Source organism: Micromys minutus, assembly GCF_963924665.1.
Source record: "Micromys minutus genome assembly, chromosome: 6".
NCBI lineage: Eukaryota > Metazoa > Chordata > Mammalia > Rodentia > Muridae > Micromys > Micromys minutus.
The window spans coordinates 22256217-22277199 of NC_137975.1; the positions used below are offsets into that span (position 1 = coordinate 22256217).

The 20983-nt window shown below is 39.5% G+C and overlaps 1 protein-coding gene across 1 annotated transcript in view; it reads left to right on the top strand.

Annotated features, from left to right (window-relative positions):
- THSD7B (thrombospondin type 1 domain containing 7B) overlaps positions 1-19983 on the top strand; it is a gene marked incomplete at both ends in the record, with an annotated part of 731038 nt that extends 711055 nt beyond the window's left edge. Inside the window, 6 exons of the mRNA XM_080917661.1 lie at positions 804-977; positions 1079-1174; positions 5440-5522; positions 7898-8090; positions 13242-13329; positions 19902-19983. Of these exons, the coding sequence (XP_080773787.1) occupies positions 804-977; positions 1079-1174; positions 5440-5522; positions 7898-8090; positions 13242-13329; positions 19902-19983 (716 nt within the window). The remainder of the gene's footprint in view (positions 1-803; positions 978-1078; positions 1175-5439; positions 5523-7897; positions 8091-13241; positions 13330-19901) is intronic.
- Positions 19984-20983: the final 1000 nt, after the last annotated feature.

Genomic DNA, 20983 nt, shown 5'->3' on the forward strand with positions numbered 1-20983 from the left:
CAAGGACCCCGTGAATTCACTCTGTGAACAGTCAGGTTCTGTATAGATGTGAAGGTCATTACTGGAAGCATAAGACGATTATTTTAAGTTAATGCTAACAATGAAATTTAGTTTACATCAGGTAACTTAAGGTCTCAAAATACTCAAAGGCCTTACAATACAATACATGTATGTGTATTTACACGTTACATATACAAATGTAGATTTGAGTGTACATCATTCACATGTAAATGTTTATATTTAACTTATGTGCCATTTGTCTACTCCATATGTTGACACTGACAAGTGTGCCTATGCATGGGGTACTTAAGTAATCTTTTCCATAGTTTCTGTTTACATCCATTTTGTAATGTTATGCTGGTCCTTGAAAACTGAGTCATTATAGTCTATCTCCTTTTTAATTTTTTGTTTTATTTCTCTTTTATTGAAAATAGATTTGTTTTATACAATATATATTGTATAAAAATATTTTATACAATATTTTCCTTCCATGAACTCCTGCCAGATCCTCCCCACCTCCCTTCCAATAGCTACATCATGCTCGAGTTGTGACTGCCGTGACTTGAAGGGGAGTTATAACAGTCTACTTCTTGCACTCTTTTGTTAACCTAGATTAAACAATAAATTATTTTACCAATGTTGGTGCTTTTAGACTGTAAAATATCCTCAACCTTTGGACCGTCCCATGGCCACACCTTTCTGCCACATGCCCCCTTGCATGTCGTTTGGAGGCCCTATTCCTGTCACTGATGTCCACACCTGTTCTCACAATGTTTCTTCTACCCTGCACTGTGACTCTCCAGGAGACTGCCACATCACCCCATGGTCTGAGTGGAGCAAGTGTGAGCTAACCTGCATCGATGGAAGAAGCTTCGAGACCACGGGCCGCCAATCTAGGTCAAGGACATTCATAATCCAGTCTTTGGAGAACCAAGACAGCTGCCCCCAACAGGTTCTGGAAACAAGACCATGCACAGGTACCAGGACCACCTTCCGGGGCTTTAACGAGTATTGACTGATGCTCTTTCTGTTGATAAGAGAGATGTGATAGAATTACCCTTTTCACATTCGCTTCCAGGTGGCAAATGTTATCACTACATCTGGAAAGCAAGTCTTTGGGACAATAATGAACGGACCGTGTGGTGCCAGCGTTCAGATGGCCTTAATGTCACAGGTATTCCAGTCTAAGATTCATACAGAGACTTCAAAAAGCTCTCACAGTGTGCTTCTGTTGAGGAATTCACTTTATAAATTGAAGCAAGGGTGAAGAGCAGGTGGCTCAGAGGGTCTGCATTGCCGGTTTCCACTGGACCCTGACTCCCATCTTTGAAATAAAAATTCTCTGTGCTGAGATGATAAAATACATAAGCCAAACAGATCAGTACAAACCCAGTGTAATAGTCCTAATTCATGATCTCAGGTAAACCTGAGGAAGATGCCTGTATAGTTTAAAATAGCGGCCCCTAAAATATTACACGGTGTGCCTTCTCGGTAAACACGTGCAGCATAAGCTCAGTCGCACACACTTCTTGCCAGTCTTCTCTGCAGCTGACATTGACAGTGTTGATAAATACAATTTTAAAATTGAAAATGCTTTGTGTTAATGATGCAACAACAACAAAAAACATTTAGTTGTTATGAACGTTAGGTGTTTACCCACTGCAGGCTAATTTAGAATGTTTTCCTGCTTAGGACAATTACTTAATGCCTGAAAATAGTCTGAAGGATAGATTCCTTATTCTTAAAAGAGGTTACAATTTTATTGTACAAATAGTTTTCTCGATAATTTAAAAGATTTTTTTTTTTTTTTTGGTGTCCTCTTGTCAAAGGAAATTAAATTGACATTGATTTTTCTTTAGTAAGGCAAATGATAAACACAGCCTTCTGCAAGCTGGGAGAAGTTTGCAAGAGCTGGAGATCCACAGCCACCCCCTTTTCCTGTTTCCATGCCTTCACATTATTGGTATTAGTCTACAGTGTCATTCATATAGTCATTCATTTTGAGCTACCTTTTTATCATTTTGTAAGCTGTTAAAACCAAGGGCTCTATAAGCATGTCTGCCCAGGAACCAATAAAGGCCTCCTACTCCACAGTGGGTTAAGAAGTTACACAGTAGTAGGCTGTGCTAGCCCAGTGGACCTTCTCAGTGCTCAGCATGCAGCCATCAGACACGTAAGCTTGGGCCATAAGTATCACCTGGTAAATGGACTAGAGCCTAATTCCACTCTTGAAATCTAAAACTGTGTTCTATAATCTGTGTGAGTTGGAGTAATCCTCTCTGGAGACCACTGGTTTAAAGAGTCGATGTCCTCTCTCTAAACATGATTGTAAAATAGGTCGTCACCACTGAAATCCACATGACCAGCTTCAACTCCAGGTGCTACCTCCACCTCTAGACTGCAGTGGTTTTGTGTCTTGTTTGTTTTCAATTTTGGGGCCTGTTACTTGTCTTACTGTTTGAGCAGTAGTGACAATGTAGCTGCTTCATTCCCCAGATATGTCTAAGCCTGACACTTCCTATATAGCCTTGAGCCCGAAACCTTTCTGCTGGCTGCCACACCATAAAGTGTAATTAGTTCACAAGGATTGCATTACAAAGACTGGAGCCTATAAATTCCACTGACATCACATGAATACCGTTTAAACACTGCCCTTAAGCGCATCAACATCTCAAGCTAATTATCTTCTTTCTCTTTTTTTATTAATTGAACAACTTTATTTTAAAAAAACAAAGATAAATGTACAGATTGTAAAAGCATTTTTGCATAACAGTATATGAATACATTTTTGTCAATACTTGATTTTAAGGTTTGATAGTATGCCTTAAAATCTTACTAGTTACAATGAGCATAAAGTACATGTAAAACAAGATGTAACCTCGAATTAGTCAAAATTTTCTTGGTATGTAAAGATTAAACGTAATGATTTTTCTTTTCCTTTTCTTTTTGGCCTTATTTTTTCTTGAGCTTCATATAGTATGTAAGTTGTTTCTGGGGTGTTCAGAGCTTTCTGGGGTTAGTATCCAATTATCAGTGACTGCATATTATGTCTATTCTTTTGTGGCTGGGTTATCTCACTCAGGATGATATTCTCTAGATGCACCCATTTTCTTAAGAATCTCATAAAATCATTATTTCTGATAGCTGAGTAGTACTCCATTGTGTAAATATACCACAATTTTTGTATCCATTCATCTACTGAAGGATGTCTGGGTTCTTTTCAGCTTCTAGCTATTATAAATAGGGCTGCTATGAACATTGTGGTGCATGTGACTTTGTTGTTGTATGCTGGAGCATCTCTGGGGTATATGCCAAGAGGTGGAATAACTGGGTCTTCAGGTAGCACTATGTCCAATTTTCTGAAGAATCACCAGGCTGATTTTCAGAGTGGTTGTACCAGTTTATGACCCCAGCGACAGTGGAGAAATGTTCCTCTTTCCCCACATCCTCGCCAGCATCTGCTGTCATCTGAATTTTTGATCTTAGCCATTCTGACTGAAATAGTGTCTGTCTTTGTCTCTGAGATGAGTTTCCTGTATGTAGCAAAATGTTGGATTCTGTTTATGTATCCAGTCTGATAGTCTATGTCTTTTTATTGGGGAATTGAGTCCATTTATGTTAACAGATATTAAGGAATAGTGGTTGCTGTTTCCTGCTATTTTTGCTTTTAGAGGTAGAATTGTGTCTGTGTGTCTTTCTTCTTTTGGTTTTCTTGCTTAGGTATTTTCTTGTTTTTACTAGGATTTAGTTTCCCTCCTTGTATTGAGTTTTCCACCTATAATTCGTTGTAGTGCTAGGTTTGTCGTCAGATATTGTGTAATTTAGTTTTGTCCTGGAATATCTTGGTATCTTCATCTTTGGTGATTGAAAGTTTTGCTGGGTATAGCAGCTTGGGCTGACACCTGTGGTCTCTGAGGGTCTGCATGATGTCTGTCCATGATCTTCTAGCTTTCATAGTCTCTGTTGAGAAGTCGGGTGTGATTCTGATTGGTCTCCCTTTCTCCCTTACTGCTTTTAGTATTCTTTCTTTTCTTTGGGCACTTGGTGTTTTGACTATTATGTGTCGGAAAGAATTTCTTCTCTGGTCCATTATATTTGAAGTTCTGTAGGATTATTTTATGCTCATGATCATCTCATTCTAAAGGTAGGGAAGTTTTCTTCTACAATTTTGTTGAAGATATTTACTGTGCCTCTTAGTTGATATTCTTTGCCCTCTTCTATTCCTATTATCCTTAGGTTTGGTCTTCCCATTATGTCCTGGATCTCCTGAACATTTTGGGTTATGAGCTTTTTGGCTTTTGCATCTTCTCTGACTGTTTTGTGTATGTTTTCAATGTTGTTTTCGGCCCCCAAGATTCTCTCTTCTATCTCTTGTAGTCTGTTGGAGATGCTTGCATCTATGATTCCTGATTTCTTTTTTAGGTTTTCTACCTCCAGGCTTATTTCTTTTAGTGTTTTCTTTATTGTGCCCATTTCCATTTTAAATTCCTTCTTCAATTCCTTCATCTCTTTGGTTCTGTTTTCCCCTAGTTCTTTGATTTCTTTGAGTATTTTTCTTGTTTCCTCTTTAAGAGCTTCTATTTCTTTATGTTTTTCCTCCCGTTCTTGTTTAAGGATTTCTATCATCATCATGAGGTATGATTTCGGGTCTGAGTCTTCTTTTTCTGGAATGTTTGGCATTCCACTGTTTGCTGTGCTGGGAGAGCTGGGTTCTGGTGTTGCCAGGTTGTTTTGGTTTCTATTGGGTAAGTTCTTTCGCTTTCCTCTTGCCATCTTGTTGTCTGTGATTGGTTCCCGTCTCTTCAGTGTACCTGGCCTGTGTCCCTGGATCTCTGCTGTTCCAGGTGGCAGATGGCCTGAGCATTTATTCTGCATACACGGGACCTCCAGGTGGAAACTGAGTCCCTATGGCAGACTTCCTGCTCCCCTGAACCAATGGGAGTTGGGGGCGCGCTTTCCGAGCACTCAGCCCAGACCTCTCTGCACCCCGGCTAATCGCTTCGCAGTCTCACCAGGCCTGTGTCCCTGGGTCTCTGCTGTTCCCGGTGGCTCAAGATAATTATCCTGAAACTTAATGTTTGAATATATGCATTGAATGAGTCTCTAAGCAGCTGTGTTTGCTACTCTTGAACCCAAATAGAGATGCCATCAATTCTTGTACTGATCTGGGTATTCATAGGCTTTGCCCTCTATTATAGACCCATGATAGACTCTCAGTGCCAATGAACATGGAAAACCGCTATAAATGTCTCATTTTAAAGAGATCCTGGAGTGATTACTAAGCTGGGGTTGTAGCACATAGCTGACATGTGCATTTAAGTCATGATAAAATAATAATGATGTTACCAAGAGTAACTATGTCCCCAGTATGAGGCAGAAGAGGAAAAAATATGATTATCATAGATAAACCTGCAAATAACAATGATATTTTCTTTGTAGGTGGCTGTTCTCCCCAGGCACGCCCTGCTGCTATTCGGCAATGCATTCCAGCTTGCAAAAAACCTTTCTCCTACTGCACACAGGTGAGTTACATGCTGGACTCCCCTACAGGCATTATAATTTCAATGTTATAGATATATGCTGTGTGAATCCTGCACCTCTAAGGCTGGGTAGTAATTTTATGTGCCTACATCGCCATCTAGAGACACTTGGTTTGAGAGCAACAATTGGCAAGACAGCAATCTGCCTTCAGCTAATTAATGTTCCATCTACCAATAACTGGTTTTAGTTAGTGTGTGTATGAGTTCCATTTTAAACATTTCATACAGCTGGGCTGTGTGGAAATATGCACATGCTGTTTCTATTTGATAACATTTATTTTGTAAAATTTGTTGTACTGCAATGTTTTTAGTTTGCTAAAATGTAAGCTAAACATATGACTATAACTAGAAGAAGAATGCTGTGTGTCTTTACCTTTGTGTGTGTGTGTGTGTGTGTGTGTGTGTGTGTGTGTGTGTGCATATGTGTATGTTATGTGCCTGGGTGTGTGGTGTGTGTGTGGTGTACATACACACATACATGCATATATCTCTGTTTTGTAAAGCAGGAATTTTGGACTTTTTTCAAATCCCCCATTTCTTCCACATAGTTCTGCTTGGGAACTGATGTCAAATGTGCATGGTATTGTAGTTAATGGCTTTTACTAGTTGCGATGCATATATGATATTTTAAAGCTGTTTTGTATATCTTAAAGAGGCAGGTCTTTTCTTGCAGTGTGTGTATCCTAAAAAACACTGCCATGAAAGTAATGTAGACACTCAATCATATTTTATGACTCTTCTAATTCAAGATGGGTTAATTCTTTACAAAAACATGGGTAGGTCAACAGAAAATAGAAATAAAACAGAAGAAATAAATTTATTTGGCCTCACAATGTTTGCAAAACATAAGTTGCCTTTACCCAACCTTATGGACACTTAATAAAACATAAACAACACTCCCCTAAATCCTTGACACCTGCCACTGACTGGATACAGCTCTTTTCTCAGACTAAGAAATGAGATTCATCTTGTAAAGATGGCTTCAATAAGACCGTCATGTGATAACTTCCATCAGCTGAAAATACAGGTCATTGTTCTAACTTTGTCCTGCACTGAACTGTGGGTAGTTGGTCATGGCACTGGCTTCCCTGGCTGCCATCTGTCCTTTTGTAGAGCATCAAGGTGCCTTATTCAGTTTCAGTAGCTATTGCTCCTTAAAATCAAATTTAGTCAACAACCGATGATCCCAGCAAGACAAAAGCTGTTGGGTAAGGATTGGCTTAAGTGGCTATACAAGTTAGAGTTCTGTTCAGAAAATGCCAGAAGGTGAATTATCTGAAAGGAGCCATACCAACAAAATCATAAAGACTGATAATCACACCTTTCTTTTCTCTGATTTTCCAGTGTCCGTCTATTAGATTAAGAGGAATTACTTTCTAATTTGCTTCCTCAAGACAGATAGGAATCTTTGTCTGTCATCTTTCATCATAGTCAGCTTGTCCAAGATACTCATTAGACATGAGAATGACCAGAAACTACAGAAGCAAATATAAAGAACACATTGTCATGATGTCAAGCAGGGATGTGTTGTAATGTGACACTCCAGTTACAACAATGTTGAGCAATCAAGGGAGATGGATAGATGGCAAGTTTTCCTTAAATGTGATTTCAGTGAAGTGTCTTTTCTCCACTTGGACCTTCCACCTAGAAGCAGAATGGCAGTCATGACTAGTTCAGGACCAATGGTGCAGGGTGATAAAGGCATTGCGTGTCTGGGGTGATGATAGCACTCAGGCATCACCTAATTCAAAGGAAATGTCTGCATAACCTTGTGGCATATCTTTGCAGTAAGAAGGAAAAGATGAAACCTGTGGGCTGCCATCCAAAACTAATGAGGGAAAGTTGAAGATGAAACTTTGATAAAATGTCATAAGCATCTTTAAATGAGAAGAGATGCCATATTAATAATACACCCTACTCTCAGAGAACTTTGATGTCATCTTTGGGGGGGGAAATGTCTGAATTATAAGCGTGTTAGAAAGTCCTGGCAAAGAGTTGAGAGATGAGGGGGTCCCAACCCACTCAGAGAAGAAGAGAAAGAGGGGATGGGGGAAGGGTGGTGGGAGGGATAACCAGAAGAAAGAAGGGAATGGGATGTAAAATGAAGAAGTGAAATAAATAAATAATAAATAATAAATTTTCAAAAAATAAAAGATGGGGCAGGTTATTTAATGCTGACTTTTGGGATGCAGAACATTAAATTGCGGACTTGATCTTCATCCCTTTGGTAAACCTGTTGCTGAAACCCCTGAATTTCCAAGACATAAAGGCATTAAGAGATTGTGCTGGTGTTTGGATACTTCTTCCTTCGTTTGCACAACTCCTGCGTAACCACAGCTGTGCTTTCCGTACTGCAGGGCGGAGTCTGTGGCTGTGAGAAGGGTTACACGGAGATAATGAGATCGAGCGGCTTCCTGGATTACTGCATGAAGGTACCCGGCTCAGAGGACAAAAAAGCTGACGTGAAAACTCTCTCTGGGAAAAACAGGCCCGTGAACTCCAAGATACATGATATTTTTAAAGGATGGTCCCTTCAACCTCTTGACCCAGGTGTGTTTCCGCCGTGAATAAAGGATACGAATGGTATTCCGGTGAGCTTTTGCTGTGACCATCTCTCACCGTGGAAGAAATGGAGGGAAGGAAGGAAAGAAGGAGGGAGGATGTGGTTTAGCTCAAGGTTTCTCAAGTTTCGGGGCTTTTAAGATGTGCAGTCCTATTTAAACATAAGGCATTCTCATGAATGCTTGTTTGCCTGTCGATCCTTAGTCTAAGAGGCACTGAGCTAGGAACAAGGTAGTATCTTGGGAAAATGTCTTTTACTTTGTAAATTGTTGCTGCTTCTATAACTGGATTTGTAGGTTTAAATAAAATTAAAGGAGGAGTTGGAATAAGATTATAGAAACCTACAGGAAATGCCCACAGACCTGTGCGGTTTTAAAGTCACTAGGGAAGTGGTAAGAAGACCCAAGTTTTTGAGAGAAGTGGGCCTTTCAATATTGTGGCTTGAACCACCCGCTTTCAAACAAGTGTGACTTTACAACAGCTCTGTCTTGGTTCCTTTACCTATAAAAATCAGCATAGCGACCCACTTTGCAGAATTGTCCTGGGCAGGGCCAAGCATCCAGCCCCTAGGGCTCAGAAATTAGTGTTTATTATGAACAGGAAAGAACATGTGCTAAATGCCATCTGAATGCCTACCAAATGCCATCAGCCTTGAAGAAATTAAGAAAACCAAAACTGGCAGCATGAGGCAATTTCACCAGGGTCACACCAGAAAGTGACAAGAGTGAGTTTCAACATGCAGGTGATTAAAACTTTTTTCTCATGTGCCACTTTGTGAAGTGGTTGAGCATCTCTGTGCTTCCCACACTAATCTCTTTTCCAAAGTGAAGCATTTCAAACTAACAGGCACGGCCACATAGCTGATGAGGAAGACTGACATACCTTGAACAGACAAACCCTGGAAACTTTTCTTCTGAGCTGAAGCCTTGGTTCATTCCTAAAGTTTCCTGTTCACAGGTTTAACAAAGCCCAGAGCCCAGATGCAAAGGATGTGTAACCCAGTTGGAGAAACAGGTTTATACACTGGCTTCTCAGAAAGAGCAATGAATCTTACTCAGCCTTTGGTTTCCTTTTATGCCAAAGGTATTTTAAAAGCATTATAGCTTTAAGAGTAAAGCGGGGGTAGATTTAAATAGGGGAATGATGTGCCATGTACACTTTTCATCTCTGAAATTTCAGAATAAGGTCACGAGGAAATGAATCTCCACACAGACAAACACCTTTAATCTCAGCACTCAGGAGGGGAAGGCAGTCAGATCTGGAGTTTGAAACCAGCCTGGTCTACAGAGTGAGTTCCAGGACAGCCAGAGCTACACAGAGAAACACTTCTCAAAAACAAAAACACACAAAAAAAATCAAAAAAAGAAAGGATGAAGTAAGGAAAGAAACAAAGAAATAGAGAAACATAGGAAAAAAGAAACAAAGAAAGAAAGTTCCTTAATTTCTAATCTGTAAATAGACTATAGGATCTAACTAAAGCACCAACAATATCATGTGTGCTTGTAAACAAGCATATGTGTCAATATATAAATAAATAAAAATGGATGTGTACATGTGTATAAACACATGTAAAATGTATATGCATGCACACACATGAAGATGTATAAATACATATTAAATCTATGTGCATATATATATGTATGTGTGTGTGGATCTATATATGAAGATATATCAACATTTTTGTGTGTGTTTGCATGTGCTATGCCAGCATATGTATGTGCATGTTTTCATGGGGTGGGGCACATGTATTTTTGTGAATGTTCATATATTTGTGTGTACATGTATGTGGGGATCCAAGGTCGTCATCAAGTGTATCCCTTCATTGCTCTACTTAATAACTGAAGCAGTGGCTCTCAGCTGGAAGTAGAGATTACAGATCAGCTGGTCTATCTAACCAGCTTGCTCTGGGGGTCTCCTGTCTCTGATTTGCACACACTGGGATTACAGTCAGGCCCCCATGGCTGCTGCCTGGTTTGTATGTGAGTACTAGGTGTCTGAACTCCAGTCCTCACACTTGTGTGCTAAGTGCTGTGGCCACAGAATAATCTCCCCAAAGCATGCTTTAGCCTGATCAGTTTAATGCTAAGAGCATAATCTGAAGCAGCAGCCCCTCAGGGGACACAGAGGATGCCATTTTAAATTTAGCTGCCACACGTTTCAATCTGAAATTTCTCTCTTAAGAGTTCATCCTGCACATACATACACATAAGAGTGCAGATGGTTCCTGTTACAAATGATGGGAGCTTATTGTAACAAATGAGTAGAGGCATACAAGACTCCAGTAAATGGAAGATTGTGAAGCCAGGAACATGGGTGAACTGTGTCATGCATCTCATGGATACATTGAAATGAGGTAAACCTGCTTCTGTAAACTAGGACTATCAGCAATCCACGGACACCAGGTAATTAAAACTAGAGAGTTAGCAACCAAACAATACTCCTCATACAGGTTTAATTTCTAAAGCTGTGTCCATTCGTGTGCTTGTGTGTGTGTTCATGTGTCTGTTCAGACACCTACCCATGTACATCAAAACTGAAAAGACCCACAGACATTGCAATGGGGATAGCTTCCATGAGAGAAGTGAAAGGTTACAGAAAGACATTTTCACCCTGCATTGTTTTAAATAGTTTGAACATTTTGTCTCATACTGCCACAAATGTCCATTTATATATTACATTCATTATTAAATTGACCCCCAAATCACCTTCTGATGTACCACATTCATCTGCAGTGAAACGAAAGCACTAGACCATCTTGGAGTCTGAACCCTGTGTCTATGTTAGGATCATTCTAACTCAGACCATCAATGTAAAAGTTCAGGATGGAGAATTTTGTCACCAGTGTTTCAGGACCATCATTCTTCACCTTTTAAAAGGTGTTTATGACCACAGAAATATACAATCTCACTGAACCTCTTTCTCAAGTGAGTCTCTAGTTGAGGCTTGAGGAAAAAATTGTAGTGAATTGAAGTATGATTTAACTGTGATGTTGAACAGAAACTTTTTACAGTAGATCCTAGTGGTTGTCCGTAGCACCCAGACTTTAGTGTACATGGCACAGTGTGCACTATGGACCCAGTGTGGGGTGAACCTGAATATTTCTTTCACAGAGAAATGCCATTCCTTTGGGATGCTAACAATTGCTTTTGTCAGCCCACTTACAAATCTAGTTAGCCACATGCTCACACTAAATGGAGGGAAAATTAAATTGCCAGAAACAATTTGTGTCACATATATGAAAATCCTAGTTCCCCCAAAATACATTTTACATAGAAAAGAAGTCACAGGTAGACCATAATATTTATTTGACTACTAAGCTTCATTTAACTGCAATAGGTATAAAATCTAAAATGATGTTTTCTTCTACAATGGTCATAAATTTATTGTATTATAGAAATAGAGATAGAAGATATAGGTGATAGATATATTGAAGATAGAGATATAAATAGATATAGATTAGATACAGATATAGATATGCATATAGATATATCTCCCAAAGAACCCAGCTAGTACTGCCTAGGTGTCCTCATATGGTTGTGGGGACATCCACTGTGGTGTGGTCAACCTAACAGGTTGACTTATAGCCTTTGAAATAAAAAGCTGACTCTCCCTTCCCAGCATCCCCTATTACTAGCACCGAAGGTGGGGTGGGGCTTTGTGCCCCTCTTCTCCCTGATGGAATGTTAATTGGCTTGCTCTTAATCATCTGTTGTATAGACAACCAGAGCTGCTGAGTTCCTGGAGTTAATAAAAGCAGAAGTCCTTCACAGAACCAAGGGCTTCTCCTCCTATTGATGCCATCCTCTGCTACATATGCGGTTGGAGTCATGGGTCCTTCCATGTGTACTTTTTGGTTGGTGGATAACTTTTGAGGTGTAAATATATAAAATATCTAATGAAAAATGCAAAAAGAAGCAGAAGTCCTGTCCTGTCCAGAAGACACTGTTCCAAGAAAGTCCTTTCTGGGGTGGGGCTAGTCTCATCTCTTCTATGATGTTCCCTGGACTTTGGAAGGAAGTCCATAGTAGGAAGAATATGGACAGATAACCCACTTGATTTTTTAATTCACCTAATTTCATTCACCAGAAAGACCTACTGAGGTCTTTCCTAGTCCTCTATCCATTTAGGTTAAAAGAATGATTGGAAAAGTGAGGTTGTCTTTATAACTGCAGGGTTTTTGTCCTTGTCCTTTGTGTTGTAAGAAACTTTGGTGGTGTTTTTATATGACATATAAGACTTTCAGCATCTTAAATCAAGTTCAAAGCTCCTACAGTCAATTTGATCGATTACTGATGTCTGTATGTCACATTGGCAGTGGGGGGCTTGGGTTATATATTTCAGTTTTTTTTTTTTTTTTTTTTACCTTATTTTCTTCTTTGCTGCCATTACTCTTTTATATTTAACAGCAATCACCAATGTGTAGCTTGCAACTATAGACATTGGTGAATTCAGGTGAAAAAAAAATTATTTAGCCAGAAAATGTATTTTCTGCAATGTAGTTACAACCTTAGAGGTATCGTATGTCTGTTCATTTCCTGAGATAAAGATTTCAGACTTGTAATAACCCTCTCGTGTGCTGAAATTGCAGGTCTGTCCCTCCCACACTTAGCTAACAACCTTATGTTTTTAAGGGTTAATTTTGTTGAAAATTGGAGTGATATAAACTGTTCATATCTAAAACGTCTTCACCAACTGGCCTAATGTATAATTTATTTTTCTTAATTATTTATTTAATTTTTTGAGGCTTTAGAACAATTATACTATTTCATCTTCCTCCTTTGAAACATCACCTGTGGCTTTTCTTGCTCTTTTTCAGTTGTGTGGCTTAAATTTTTGTTGTTATAATTATCTCTAATAAATAATCCACATTCTCATGATGCTCAGGAGAGAGTATGGCCAACATTGGATTCCTTGGGGGAGCTCACAGATCACCCCAAACCATGGCTTCTCCCTCTGAGTAATCGGCTACTTAGGCATCCATCTGAGGTCTACAACTAGTCGTTGCCTCTTGGCTGTCAAACATCAGGTTACTGCATGCATGTGTATGTGCTTCCTCGACTAAATGTTGTAGACTCCCATGCTTCCTTGTAGACTTCCAGGTGCTAACTCATGCTGCTGTGTTATTTCTGTCTTCAACAGATGGCCGAGTAAAAATTTGGGTTTATGGTGTTTCCGGTGGCAGTTTTCTTATCATGATCTTCCTAGTATTTACTTCCTATCTTGTTTGGTAAGTGCCAGAGAACAAAAATCACATACACCCTGTCTTTGGGGGCAGGGGAATGTTAAAATAAAACTGTATTTTTAAAACATTGATGAAAATGAAAGGATCTCCAGGAAGAGAAACTAACAGTTGAAATATGGGACCTTGGCCAATACCGTTACCACTTGATAGCACATTTTTATTTGGGTTTTGGTTAGTATTAGAAGATATAAAAGGCAAACAATGTCTTAGCACTTATGCACTTAGTGTTTGGTTTGGAACATGGGTTTACCATCATGCACATAAGACATCTTCTAGACACTGATGACAACACCCAAGGACCCAAGTTAGTTACTTTTGTGGCCAGGACTTCTCTACATACATTAATTCCCCAGGTAATTCTGATCTGTTGCCAATCTGAGAACACGACTTTAGATAATCCAAAATATAAAATAATTCTTAGTTATTATCAATTCCTAATGTGGCCTGTTTTGAAAAGTTAGGGTAAATTAGCCAGTTGGTTCCCCCTTGTTAATACATTTTTAATAACACAGATAATATTTAAAACATCCATGTCTAATTAGCTGTCAATTCCAGGGCCCCCACTTTGCAAGTGACTACTAGTCCTGCTGCCTGCTCTGCAAATTCTCATTAGTTTCCTCCAATTGCATAGAATATATTTTGGTTGATGAGCAGTTCTTGAGGCTACATACACATAAATAAATCTGAATACTTTAAATTATGTGAATAATATGATATTAGCTTCCAAAGCAACATTTTCAAGGATATTTCTTATGAGATCAAAGTGTTTTGGGGTTTTTTCTTCTCAACTGAGATATTTATATTGCTCATCATAGAATATTTCTTGAAAATTTTTATCCAGGTTTTAATCTTGACTCAAATCTGCATATTTATCTTTAAATTCTGTTTCCAAAGCTACAGGGACCTTTAAATCTTTGCTTTGGGTCAGTTAAAATTGCTGAAGAAAAGCAGATGACTTTTCTCCCTCTCGGTACCTGTTGTGATCAAGATTGAATTCCTAGAAATAAGATTTCTAGCCAGCTAGCATTTCCAGAGTGTTGTAATGAAATGTACTGTCTCCAGCAGTCCCCAACACTGTAACCCAATGGCTGGGCCAGCTTAAATGTTTCAGTTGGTCAGTTTGGCAAGCACCATGGTCATCTGGTCACAATGAACAAACATGAGTGAGCCTGGACGTTTCCAGGAGTAGCAGTTTTCTGAGGTACCTGCCACCAGAAAAGGTTAGAAAGCAGGACATTTGAAAAGTCACAGAGAATATGAAGGTAGTCAAGGTATTCAGGATAATGTTCTTTAAGTTGCAGACAATAAGGTTCCAGTCCATTGGTTGACCGGACAGCAATAGAAAAACAAGCGACATCCTCCACACTAAGAGCCTCATCCCTAATCTAGATACTGTTGTCCCAAGAATACCCTTATACCCAAGAAATTAGAAACTAGCATGTAGTTTTTAATATATCTAGATGTAAAAACATTCACGCAGATCCATTAATATTTCCTTCATGGCTTTTCTCCCTTCCCTACAACTTACACATTTTTTTAAACTGTAGTTCATTCTTTCAGCAGCAAATATGTAATAAGACTGTATGTAACCTCAAGCTCAAGCTCAGGGATTCTAAATTCTACTATTAGGATTGCTTTTGACCAATCCCATCCTCTGTCTCTGTGTCTGATTCTCCCCTACCGTGTGTGTGTGTGTGTGTGTGTGTGTGTGTGCATGTGTCTGTGTCTCTGTATCTCTTTTGCTCCTCTCTCCATCCCACCCTCCCTTCATCTCTCCCTCCCTCCTAGGCCCTATTAGACCAGGATGATCTAAACTCAAGTTAATTTTCCAGACTCGGGATTCTAAACACTGGGACTAGGGGTGTGCAACCATGCTTATTCAAAAGATCCAGTTACAAAATACCAGTAGAATGTCTCCCTTCGGTTTCAGTGACAAAGTTACGTTCCACAGAAAACCTACATTCAGATTCATACACCATTTCTTCTTCATCCTATGGACACATTAGTAATGTCACATTTTACTAATGAAGTTGGGTCATGTTTCATTGTTTAGCTGAATACCTAAAGTCTTTCATGACCCAAACCCAAATGACTCTCAATTTCGTCTTCTGCTATTCCCTGGACCCTGGACTGGCTAACTTGTGCTATATAGACCTTAATAATTTATCCTTCTTATCTCACAAGGCTAAGTGTCTTCTAAAAGTTGGCAAGCTTAAGTATTTTTCTACTTAGACTAAATAATAAAAACATTTTACTCAAGTATTTAATCAGTTTGCTTTATCATATACCCAGTTTGCAAAGTGTGTGCCATATGTCAATATTTAGCTCAAAAGTATGGGCTCCTCTCATTTCATGGTAGTAAGTTTCATACAGCATTCGTGTGTACTTTTACACCTGCTACTTGGTCATCTCATCAGCCCCTCCATTGACAATCAAGTGCATTCTTTCCTCTACCATATTCATTTCCACACACATGGTTGACTACAGCATCACTTGGGATCTGTGTTGCTGTTATGGATGTTTTATACCAAACACCAACTCTGACTAGTCACATTTCTCAGATGCTTGTCCTCTGTGGTTATTTATATTCTCCTTTCTATAGAACAAAGTTATTTCTCACAGTTTCATCCTCATGACTGCTTCATCAAAAATGAAGTTTGACCAGCTACTGGAATTTAGCCCACATTTCCAATAAAACTCAGATTCTGAGCTTTTTTTTTCTTTTCTAAGAGCTTGGGATGATTGTCTGTGTCTCCTGCCCTGTGGTGTTTCCTTCATGCTGACTGAGTAGACTCCAGCATAGGTATCTTTCAGTATTCTATAGAACCCCAAAGACCTTAGAGGGGAGACTATATTCACTGTTTTATAGATTCTTTTATACCACAAATTTGAATCATTATCAATTGAACATCTAGAAAAGTGAATGAATAAATAATATGATTCATAGAAAGAATTTTTGTTTTAAGATTTTAGGATTTGTGTAAACGTAAAAGTTAAATTTTTTATATCAGGCATAGACATACTGCATGAAAATTTCGTTCCTTAATCCCCATTATTGTCTCACAAGATTATTGTTATCATTCCTGTTTTAAAGAGCAGTTAGCTGACTGTTTCTTTGGTCACATGACTTGTAGAATCAACTCTGGATTTGGCCAACCCCCAAATACGGGCTGCTCCTACATGTCCTCTTTCCTGAAAAATCATGCAGGCTTCTCACATTCAGTGTGATGTCCTAGGTTTCCATCTTAGGCATCCAACATTTTACAGGTGAGCAAGCCACAGCCCTGCAGAGACATGTTTTTCACTGTCTCAGAGGAGCTGCCTAAAGAAACCCAAATAGAGGTTTTTATGGCAGCTCCTTCCAGCAGATGGCTTGCAGGAGCTTTAAAGAATGGCAGTTTGGAGATGTTATACTTTCCGCCAAAATAAAAAATTTATGGTAAGAATTTTTTTTACCATATGCCAAGATTTAGACTTATATATTAGCTGGAAGCAGTCTATAATAAAACTTGGGAGGACTTCTGACAAAAGCAGAAAAACAGCTTCCCTAAGCACCCTTTTCCATGGGGACCTTCTAAGCATCTGCCATCAGTGTTGGGAATTTTGAATGGCTCCCTTTCTCAGGTTCTCCTGGGAATAAACACCAGATAATGATTTGCTCAAGTTGTCTATCAGGTGAGGTCCTGATTAACCTAGACAGAGTGTCTAGAAGACACTCTGGGTAACTATGTCCATCCTAGCAACACATTTGGTAACAGATTCTTCATCCCCAGTTGAGAGTGCTACCCTGGCTTCCAGAGGCTTGTCTCTCAAAGATAGCTGTCCAATTAAAAGTATCCCCTGCTCCCACCAAACGATGCAACATTAGCTTGCTTAGGGTTATTCCTTGTGGGTTACATTCCAAGACTCTTGAAAGGGGCAGCAGCTTGCCTGTCAGTCTGCTTTCCTGGATGAATGCATTCTTATTCTTCGCTAAAACTCATATATCCTTGAAAGAGGTCACTGTAAAACGATGATGATCCCTCCCAGCTGGGACTACAGAATGGTCTTATGCTTCTTGTGACTGTGTAAGATGCTGGCAGTTGGCAGTCCAGAGCACTCTGTCAGGCTCAACAGGGGGGAAATGTGTAAGGGCTGCACACTGGTGCTGGCAGTTTTGACTTATTGATAAGCCGTTATGGTTTCTGATTTTGCTTGAGGGAGAAAAGTGACCATGCTTTTCCTAAAATTGGAGTTTAGGGAGGAAAAGAAGAATAAACCATTATCTTAAAGAAGTCATGCTCCAGTAGAGCAGAAGAAAAGGAAGTCAAGAACTCCAGATATGGGCCTCTTAACTGTTGGATTTTTCACCTGGAGGCCACATGCACCCTCCCTTCTAGGAGGCTTTTTAACTGGTCTAGGGGTGTTTTTAAAGCACAGCTGCTCAAGGGTCTGAGTTCTAGATTTCCCAGATTGCCATTAGGGAGGAATTTCATTTGTTTTAAATACTCCAAAAGGTCACAAATCTTACATATTCACAGTTGAGACCTTGGCCTTATAGTGTTCATGGATTACACACCATGGGATGAATGACAGAGAACAAAGTTCTAACCTCAGTGACTGTAGGCCATGATGGCCCACTGAGGTCCCTGGCCCTCACTATCCACTGGACACCGTGCTAATAAATTTACATATGGGCACAGACATTAAAAACCTCCATGTACATTTTGAGGTCCCACTCAGAGAACCTAGTCAAGTTTACATGTCTCCGAGGCAATGATTTTAGCTCCTCATACAAATCTAGTCATTGCTGTTCCTTGCCTTCACTCCCCGGGGCCCATATCTCACTCTTCTTCACCTAAGAGCATTCAATACAGCTCTGAGAACTAAAGAGGGCCTGCAAGGCAGAATAGCTAAAGCCTGGGCTCTCTCTGCAAAAGATTCTAAATCAAGTTGCTGTTTCCCCCAAGCTTCTCTGCCTGCAGCCTGGGCTGAGTGCTCAGCAGATCCTCAGCGGGATCCCACTGCATGCCAGATGCTGGGTGAGAGCCCCTAAGATATGTTGTTCCATTCAGTAGGGTTTCAGAAACTGCTTTTATCTCTTTAGCTCACATGGCTTGCGTCAGACATCAATCGGGGGAAAATTAATTTTGCTCCTTCAATTACAATGTAGGCATCTTACATTATCCTTAAAATATTCTTCCTATGACTGGTTCTGTCAAACTTTTCAGTTTCAAATCTGTTCAGATAACAGAAAATTCACCACTTTAACCATTGGGTGAAAGAAGCCAGACACCAAGGCCACAGCTGGTCGACTGCATTGGTATGATATATCCATATCAAGAGATTCATGGAGGCAGAAGGTTGATTAGCAGTTGCCAGGGAACAGAAGAGGGGAAGCAGGGGACACTGCACAGTGATAAAGATGCTCCCGTGACAGATACGGCTGACAGCAGATGACACAGTAGTAAATCCTACTACTGCCATTTATAAACTAAAATGTTTCGTCTTAATTTAAATTTGGTCTGGGTATAAAATTCAATTCACTTTTCCCAGGCAAAGAAGAATGTCGCTTCTAACAAGTACCTCCCTCTCAAAGTAGTTCTGGGACTTATTGAAGAATAAATATAAAATGCTCAGCACAGGCTTGGCACTCAGTCTGTGCTGAATAAAAATGAATAATAGATGCTGGTGTATGCTATATGCCACAGCAGTTGGGGAACGAGACGGGGAGGGAGGGGAAGGGGGGCTCTGATGAGGACAAGGTAGAAGAGAGCCAGCCTCAGAAGATATGACAGAGCCAGAGTAAAAGAAGAAAAGACAAGTTTCCAGTTATAAATAAGAAAAAGAATGAAAGTGGGTGCCAGGTCTCCACATGATTTGTCATGTAGGGTTTTATGTGTAGGAAAAAAAGCCTCCCTCTGCAGGACAGACTTGCCATTTACAGGTAAGGCAGGGTGAGGATGGTCTTACCTACAAGTGGTGAACTTGTTCTGCTAGGTTACAGTGGGTTGACAGACAAATAAATAACAGTTTTCAAGCCAGAGTAAGGCACAGGAGTCTGACTGCTCCAGCTGCTTAAATGTTAAACATCTGGGATGTGGAGGTCATGGTAGCTTAGGAATTAGTGAGCAGCAGATATTCACCTTCATGTGTGTAACAAGAACAAATACGGAAAATGACCCCTCTCCTCAATACTCTAAACCATTTTTAATATTTTGAAAAGGCTGTGGATTTAAAAAGAATTAAATTGGTGAATAAAAGCATATACCAAAACCCTGCAATTTCTAATCATGCTGGCTACATATACTCCTATACTACGGGCCCAGTGGAGCTGGAGTCAGCTTAGCTTCGGAGGGTATGAACTATGAGGTTCACACAATGGTTACAGAGTGCACTTCACCAACTATATCTCCTTTGATAATAGTTGCATGGCCAATTCAAGAGAGAAAGCAAATACAAAGTGATAAGTGAATCATTTCTAATTTTCCCACTTGAATTCCCAGTCTTCAAGTTTGTCTTTGGCAGTTGAAGCTCTATTACCTTTATCTGAAAAAAAAATCTTTTTTCCTTTGCAGCAAGAAGCCAAAACCACATCAAAGCACACCTCGCCATCAGAAGCCACTGACCTTGGCCTATGATGGAGACTTGGACATGTAACTTGAAAAAGGAATCCAAATGTAGACATCAACTGCTGCCTTAAATGCTTTCTCTTTTGTAGCTCTCAGACTTCTCAGTTCTTTGAGGAATCTCACAATGCGATACCTTGGGCAGAACACAAATACTGCAAAAGTAATAGTGTCCCAACTTCATTTGGACATGGAGTCAAGGATTACTGGGTCTGCCATTTTGTTTTTCAAGTTGTTTGTGGGTGTGTTATGCTTTTTCGGTTTTCCCAAGAGGCCTGAAAACCCTCCTCTTCCTGATGGAAAATGAGAGGAAGAGACCCTGAAGGATTTCGCACAGACTTGAGTAAACTTGATCCTCAGCCGCATATTGACAATCCACAGGGAAGTCCAATCGAGGCATTTACTGTGAATGGCGAGTCTGACACTGTATTGTTACGCACTATATTAGTGCACAGTCCTTATTCCCATACTTCAACATGAGTTTTCTAGAGTTTACATTGGTTCGAAAACTTGCAAATTGGATTGCCTATTTTCATGAACACAGAGAGAATGGGTTAGCATTTCAGAAGTTCTCTGAGTTTTTAACCTTTAAATAATGTATTTTATTTTGTAGCCAGAGGATAGTGGCACGTTGTGGGCCGCATCTGTTGAGACAGAAGAGTGTGCATTACAGCAGGTCTAGAGTAAAATGGATAGTTTCTGGATGAAGTGTGTACCGAGTGTTAGAAAAGAAGTTAGGTGAATGTACTGGAGAATGAGGTGAACTATTTGATAACTAAAACTGTATTTTAACAAAAACTTAGCTGTGTAGATCCAGCATTAATCACACGCAGTTGTAATTCAGTTTAATGTTGACCAAAATATGCTTTTGTAATTTCGATTTTCTTATCTGAATATTTATAAATTATTTTGAATTTAATTATCTGACCTCATTTAATATACATTGAACACCGATCCTGTTTGTAGCGAGTCTTGTTTTTATAAGGTTTCAATAATATCTAAAACAACACATTAAAAGCTGAGGCCATTTT